Here is a 7,195-nt window from a genome sequence, read left to right on the forward strand (position 1 = left end):
ATGCCGTCCTCACACCTCTGCCCGGCCCCAGCATCCCCCGGGGACCATGGGGGTGCGGGAGGTCGGTGGGCGGCTGGCGAGTGTTTTGAGGGTTTGTCTTAAAAATAAAAAACACAACCTGCTTTTCCCCGAAATCTCCCTCTTTCCCAGTGTGCCGGCTGGTAAGTTAATATTCTCCAGGAAAGCAGCTCTGCCTCGTGGTTAACCCCTCCTGCGCCGAGCACAAGGATGCCTGTGCGGGAACTCGGGGCCCAGGGGGGTCCCGGGGGCAGCACCGGGTCAGAGCTGTCATAATAGTTCAAAACTGCACCGGGGGGTTTAGACTGGACATGAGGAAGCATTTCTTTACCAAGAGGGTGGTCAAACGCTGGAACAGGCTTCCGAGGGAGGTGGTTGATACTCCAAGCCTGGCAGTGTTTAAGAGGCATTTGGGCAATGCCCTTAATAACATGCTTTAACTTTCGGTCAGCCCTAAAGTGGTCAGGCAGTGGGATGAGATTATCATTGTAGGCCCCTTCCAACTGAAATATATATTCTATTCTATTCTATTCTATTCTATTCTATTCTATTCTATTCTATTCTATTCTTTTCTATTCCCTCCTCTGCTTTGGCACAAGGTTTGCAGCAGAGATACACTCACAGCATTTGACCTTGCTATGCTAAATAGCGTTACTAACTGGGAGATGGGCAAAACCCTCCACCCTGGATTCATCAGTTGGTTCTCACAAGCCAGAAACATGGAGCTTTCTACTTGAAAACTCGGGTAAAAGATGAATTTCAAGAATCGGGGTCAGATTCTTGCACCGATGCAAAAAAGGAAAGTGCCAGGGGCTGCGTCTCACTTCCTCGCGTTGGAGCAGCTCATCTGGATTTGCAGCCGTGTAAATGAGAGCCCTGCTTGAGTCAGGCTCCCAAGGCGAAGCCGCCCGTCTGCCCGGGGAACTCGGCCATCAAAGCGCTCCTCTCCGCAGACACGGTGGCCAAGCAGCATCCCGGCTGCCCTGTCCCCAGCTGGGGCTGGCGGCGTGGCGAAGCACTGAGCCCAGGGAGGATTTAGAAGAAAAAATGAGTCGGAAACATGCAGAAAGTGGAGAAACTCCAGCGGGGCTTTCTCAAAGCTGGGTTGTGCCCAGCTCTGGTCTGTTGTCTGCAGGAGGGGGCAATGGGGACAGGGGACACGGGGATGCAGGGATATGGCAGCCGTGTGTTGGGATCAGGACACGAGGCGGAAGGAAGCGTTCGACTCCCAGCGGATATCGGCTCAGGAGTTGTTTGAGATGCAAGCGATGACTTTATGGAAAGGCTGCACCGACCCTGTGGGGATTTCCCAGTGGTGGGACATCACCTCCGTGCCGTGAGCTGGGCAGCAAGGGGTGCAGCAGGGGTTGAGGGTGCTGGAGGCAAAACTGTTTTTTTGGGGTGAAATCCCAGCCCTGCTGAGCAAGCAGTGGTGGCCCCATCACTGATGGAGTTCCACCTGGGACAGCAAACATGACAGAGCTGAGGACGTGGCCAGGACCCATGGGGGACCTCCAAGACCTCATCCCTGGCCGTTTTTCCCCCTTGGGTGGCCCAGGCCCAGTAGGTTGGGTGATGTCCCAGATCGGGGCCGGTGCATCAAGCACGGGTGTGCGCGGCGTGGCTGGAGCGTGCTGCGGTTGTACCCACCTCAGCCACCGCCGGCTGCCCCCGCTTTGTTTTTATTGTGCGAGCAGATTTACAGTTTCTTTAGCGGGGTGTGTGCACGCTTATGATTTATTAGACGGCGGTGCAAACACAGCATCCCATCGGTCGCGCGATGCGCTGGCTCCTACGGCTGCGTTGGAGGTGGGGATTGGGACCACAGAGCCCCACACCCGACCCCCACGTGGGGTGAAGATGCGTGGGTCCCCGGTCCCCTGGGGACGGAGCACCCAGGCATCTTCACCCCACATCATGAATTCGGCACCTGAATTGCATGCAGCCTGGGCACAGGGAAGGAGCCGGCAGCTCCTTTGTGATCCTCTGCCTGCTTGCAGGGACAAGTCTCCATGGCCAAGCAGGTTGGTCCCCACCATCGCAGGTGTCCCTGCGCGGCCGCCCGGGGCTGACCCAGCTGGAGAGGTAGCACCCAGCACAGGCACCGGGGCTGGCTCCTCCCAGCCGCAGATAGAAGCGTTAATTACAAGCTCCTAATTAATTTCCCATTTCTAGCAGAGGGCCTAATGACAAAGCAAGGCGGGGGTTATGATGCTGGGCTCTGGTCCCGGTTTGGGGGCTCCGGCTGCTCCTCTGGGCTTGGCTCCCGCTTCCCGCACGCTCCCGGGTCCCACCGAGGGGTTCGGCGGCAGAGCTGAGCCCTCAGGCCGGTGTTTTGGCTGGGCTGCAACACCCAGACGCTTCTTTACCCTCTGGAGCATCTTCCACCCGCCGGCTGCCAGCCATTTGCATGGAGCCGCGCACAACGTGGTGTTTTAGAGAGGGGGAAACTGAGGCACGGAGCGGTGATGGCAGCTTTACTCACAGCTGCTGGAGGATAGAGTCACCGGAGCCCCGGCGCTGACTCTAACCCTGGGGAAAGGTGGCTCAGGATGGACTTTTTCAGCGTCCTTGGGATGTGCTGAGCGTTGCCTGGTGGTCTGCTGCCTGCACCCTGTGTTGCGCTCCCATCGCATCCCCGTGGCACCCCACACTCCTTTACTGAAAGCCCCGAGGTGTCACCAGTTGGGGCTTCCCTTCCCCAGCTGCTACTGCTGGGGGGGACCGGGGGCTGCACCCCGCTTCGGCGGGGGTCACCGTGGAGGAGGATCGGGGCGATGTTCCCGCTCAAGTGCGAAGATGACCCGTGCTATTCCCTATGCTCATCGGTGGGAGGATGCAGACCGGCGAGCCGGGCAGCCCATCCATATTTATGCCTGACATTAATTTCCATCCATTTCAATATTTTATGAGCGTAACAATAAAAAAAAAAAATAAAATAGGGTTGAGCGCTCGTTGGGACAGAGAAGTAATTGGGCGTTGACGGCCCTGGCGAGCTGCCACGCGCGTCCCAGCGAGCTGCTGGGTGCTGCCCATACGGAGGTAATTGTCGCAACGGTGCATGAACCCGCCTGGCCCCGTGCGGGGGGACGGGCAGCGCCTGCCCGCGGGGCTCTGCCACCTCCGGCCGTAGCCCCGGGTCCCCATGGGGCCCATCGTGGCTCTGGAGGTCCCCCTGGGGTGGTTTCTGATGGCTTTAATGTGGGGAGGGCTCGGTGGGGGTAGATCCGATGGGAGCTGGGTACAAGGCAGCGGGAGGTGAGGGAGCTGCTGCTGGGCTGGATCCTGCCTGTTTTGAGGCTGATGGCGGAGAGGGAGGCTGGGGACAGGCAAAGGTGGATCTCCACGTGGGATGTGCTCCCTGCTTCACCGCCCGGTCCTCTGCCGAGGTCTGGGCACCGTGGCCGTAGCAAAGGGCCAATATCCATCCTGGTGAGAGGGGTTGCTGGAGGAGGAAGGAGGTGCTGGGCTGGACTCTGCCCCGTGAGGGGTCATGGCATGTCACCTGCCTCTGTCCCCCAGATGATGTGGCCTGCGTGGACCCCGAGGAGTGCACCCGCGTGTGTGGGGCCGCCGTGGGCTGCTCCAACATCGCCTATCCCAAGCTGGTGGTCGAGCTGATGCCCAGCGGTAGGTGGGTGGGAAGGGGGCACCTCTGTCTCCGCCGAGCTTTGCCACGCGACGGGGCTGCCCGTGTGGCCCTTCAAGGCTCGGATGTTGGGGGGTGACCCCGTGGATGGTCTGGGTGGGTTTGTGTGTGGGACAGCCCATGCAGCCCCTCCAAGGGTGGCTCCAGAAGTGAGGTGAGGGGATGTGAGTGACCCTGGGGCAGCGCAGGGTCTCAGCATCCCAGGGTGGCCCCAAACCCTGTCCTTGCCCCAGGGGAGACCCCAGTGTGTGCCTGCAGAGGGGGAGGCATTACCCCTGGGTGAAGTATTGGGGCTGTGCTGTCCCATCCCATCCCATCCCATCCCATCCCATCCCAACCCATCACCCCCAGTTCGGCTACTCCCTGATGGTCCCTCTCTTCACCAGGGCTGCGGGGTCTGATGATCGCGGTGATGATGGCTGCCCTCATGTCATCCCTGACCTCCATATTCAACAGCAGCAGCACCCTCTTCACCATGGACATCTGGAGGAAGCTGAGGCCACGGGCTGGCGAGCGAGAGCTGCTCTTGGTGGGCAGGTAGGCACCATGGGTTTTGGGGAGATCCTGGGTTTCAGGGAGATGACTAGGGCTGGTCCGGCCCTCTGTGATCTGCCTTTGGTGCCTGTGCGCCTGCAAAGTGCCTGTGCTCAATCCGGTTTATAAAAGGAAAACAAGCCCTTGGATTATTTTATGTATGAAAGCGCTGGAAAGGCAGACGGGGCGTTCGGGGCGTTTGGAGGGCTGTGCCCGGTGCGAAGCATCTCCCTCACCGCCTCCATCCTGTTCCCTGGGGGATGCCGGTGGCTGCTCCGGGCTGAGGTCACAAGCGAAGTGCGTGGGGGACCTTCACCGGGTGGCAAAGGGCAGCGCTGCCCACATATGCCCCGGCTGCTCCCGGGGGATGGCGGGGAGCCCGGGAACCCGCCCGCGGTGCCGTGCTCGGGGCGGCAGAGTCAGCGCTGGGGAATGCCCCGGTGCGGTGCCGGGGTGCGAGGGAGTGTCCTGGGCACAGGGCAGACAATAACAAGGAGGGAATCTGGGTCAGGGCTCTGGCTGGGCTGTACTGGGGCTGCGGGGAGGGTTGGCTGGTCCAGAGGTTCTGGGAGCAGCCATTTCTCGGCATCCTCCATCTCTGTAGGGTGGGAAGGGGATGGGCATGATCCTGAGAAACCGCAATCCCGCACAGCTCCCCCATAGGAACCGGGGTGCTTGTCTCGGGGCCTGCCTCGCCCCTCCCTGACACTGGCTTCGGTGCTGGTGACAAGGGGTGTAATAACGCCGGAGAGCTTTCCCGAGGACGGTTAATGAGTGTTTGCGTAGGGCTTTTCCCGCCCGGGGCGGGAGTCGCTGCTGCAGTGGATCCCGGGCAATTCATTAGTGCATCGGGCGATTAGTGGGAGCAGGGCGCTGCAAATCACCGCTGCCGTACGGCCCCACGGGGATATAGCAAATTATAAACATTTTGCAGAGGGGGAAAAAAAAAAAAAAAAAAAAAAAAGTTGTTTAACCTGAAAGTTTGAGGTTTTCCTACCTGCCAGCACACGCGGCTCAGGGTTGCTTCTGAGCAGCCAGCGGGGGGTCCCAGCCACCCCCTGGGTGCCCCGTCCAGCTCAGCGTGGGGCAGGAAAGGGTTTGCTCGTGAGACTGGAGAGAGCTACCGGTTCCTGGATCTGGGGGTATGTTGTGGTTTAGCCCAAATCGGCTACTGGGGACCTGGGGGACCCCAGATGGGACCGACAGATGCTCCCCTCTACCCTTCTTCAAAGAGAGGGGCAGAGGAGGAAAAAGAGACTTACAAGTTTAGAAGGAACTAAACTACTTTAATGAAATATTAATAATAAAATTTAAAAAACAGAAACAATGAAATATACAGGCTGGACTCCGTGATGGATGGGGACTGGATTCCAGATCTGCATTCAGGATCGGGATCTAAGGCAGACGAACAGGGTCCCCCTCAGTCGTCGGCCATTGAAGAAAGAGAGCTGACCCTTTGATCCTCAGCCTTTATACTGAGCATGAGGCAGATGGGATGGAATACCCCGTTGGTCAGTTTGGGGTCACCTGTCTTGTCCGCTCCTCCCCACAGGTGGGACCCCACTGTGCTTTTCCGCTTCCGACCCTCCAAGGGGGTAAATAACAAAGTTGGTTGGCCTTGGGGGTTATAGCAATAGGTATAAGCAAGAGCCTCTCTGCATACCATGCCTGGGCATCAGCTATGAACATAGCTCTTATCACTGAGAGAGTGAACGTTGGCTGCACAATATGCCGTTAATGTCAGTAGTTAGGAGAGGCATAGCTAAGAAGCGAAGTTACTGAACAAAATTGGTTCCGTTTTACCTCAAACCAGGACAGGGTATAAGCTCCTGCCACGGCCATGCCGCCTGGCTGGAAATCCCTGCTGGTGTTTGATGCCCGCTCCATGCCGAGGTGATGGCACGGTGATAAGAACACCCGACCCTCCCCGAATTTCCCCCACCCCAAGCTCCCCGTGGCAGGCTGTGCCGGGGCTCTGCAGTCCATCCCTGCCTGGATCCCGACCTGCCGAGGGGGCCACGGCTGTGCGGCACCCCCCAGCTCACCACCACGCTCAGAAACTCCTCCATTTTTCTCATGACCTTTTAGCATCATCTGTGGCTTAAAGACGTACTGAACGCGGGATTTTCCTCCCACCCCCTGGGTCAGGGTCTGTGTTTTTTTCTCGGGCTGCTTCCTCTTTCCATCGTGCCAGGCAGGCAGGGGGGACTCCGTCTAGAGATGCTTTCATTGCTTTTTTTTTTTTTTTCTTCTATTTTTTCCTACTTCTGCTTTTCGAGATGAGCAGATGGAGATGTAGGTAATTCTGTGAAGCTGTAAACAAGCTGGGCTGAGCTATAAATATGGCAGCTTTGGGGACGCGTCTTGCCCAGCCTGCCTGCTCAGATTGGGCCCAAAAAACTGGGGTCTGGCCAACGCCTTTTGCTTCAGAGGAGGGTGACGCTGCAGGGTGCAGCTGGGCTTTGGGTGAGGATGGGGATGGAGTGGTGTTGGGGGACAGATGCACCCCTCCGTCGCAGCCTGCCCACGTCTCCAGCTCTCAGCTGGGTGCTTTGGATGGACGCAGGTGCGCCGAGAACATCCCCCAAATCTCACCAGAGCACCCAGCCTCTGTGGCTGGGGACTTTTTGTAGCAAAAGTGCCCATTGCCTACAGTTTCCCCATGGGGGTGTCCAACTTAGCAGCCCCCAGAGCTGGGAAGGGGCCTGGGGAGTGCTCGCCTGCCTGGGATGGAGCCAGCACTGGTACAATTAGCATCCTCTGTGGCCCCGGGGATGTCACCCAGCGATGAGCATCCTCCCACCAATCCTCCAGTATCCCCCGTCCAGCTCTTCTGCACTGGCACCGGGACCCAACCCCTGACCCTGAGGATCCCCCACCGCCATGGTGATGCCGTGGGTGCAAGGAGGTGCGGGTGGGACAGGAGCATCACCCCGCACCGCATCGCTGCCGCTCGCAGGGTGGTCACGGGGGGGGTGGTGGGCCTCACCGTGG

At 58.9% G+C, this 7,195-nt stretch overlaps 1 protein-coding gene across 1 annotated transcript in view; it reads left to right on the forward strand.

Moving 5' to 3' along the window:
- Positions 1-4,208, forward strand: part of SLC5A10 (solute carrier family 5 (sodium/sugar cotransporter), member 10) — a 37,538-nt gene extending 33,330 nt beyond the window's left edge. The window contains exons 10-11 of the mRNA XM_009888533.1: positions 3,541-3,648; positions 4,054-4,208. Of these exons, the coding sequence (XP_009886835.1) occupies positions 3,541-3,648; positions 4,054-4,208 (263 nt within the window). The remainder of the gene's footprint in view (positions 1-3,540; positions 3,649-4,053) is intronic.
- Positions 4,209-7,195: the final 2,987 nt, after the last annotated feature.

This window comes from Charadrius vociferus, unplaced genomic scaffold (genome assembly GCF_000708025.1).
Source record: "Charadrius vociferus isolate BGI_N301 unplaced genomic scaffold, ASM70802v2 scaffold27, whole genome shotgun sequence".
NCBI lineage: Eukaryota > Metazoa > Chordata > Aves > Charadriiformes > Charadriidae > Charadrius > Charadrius vociferus.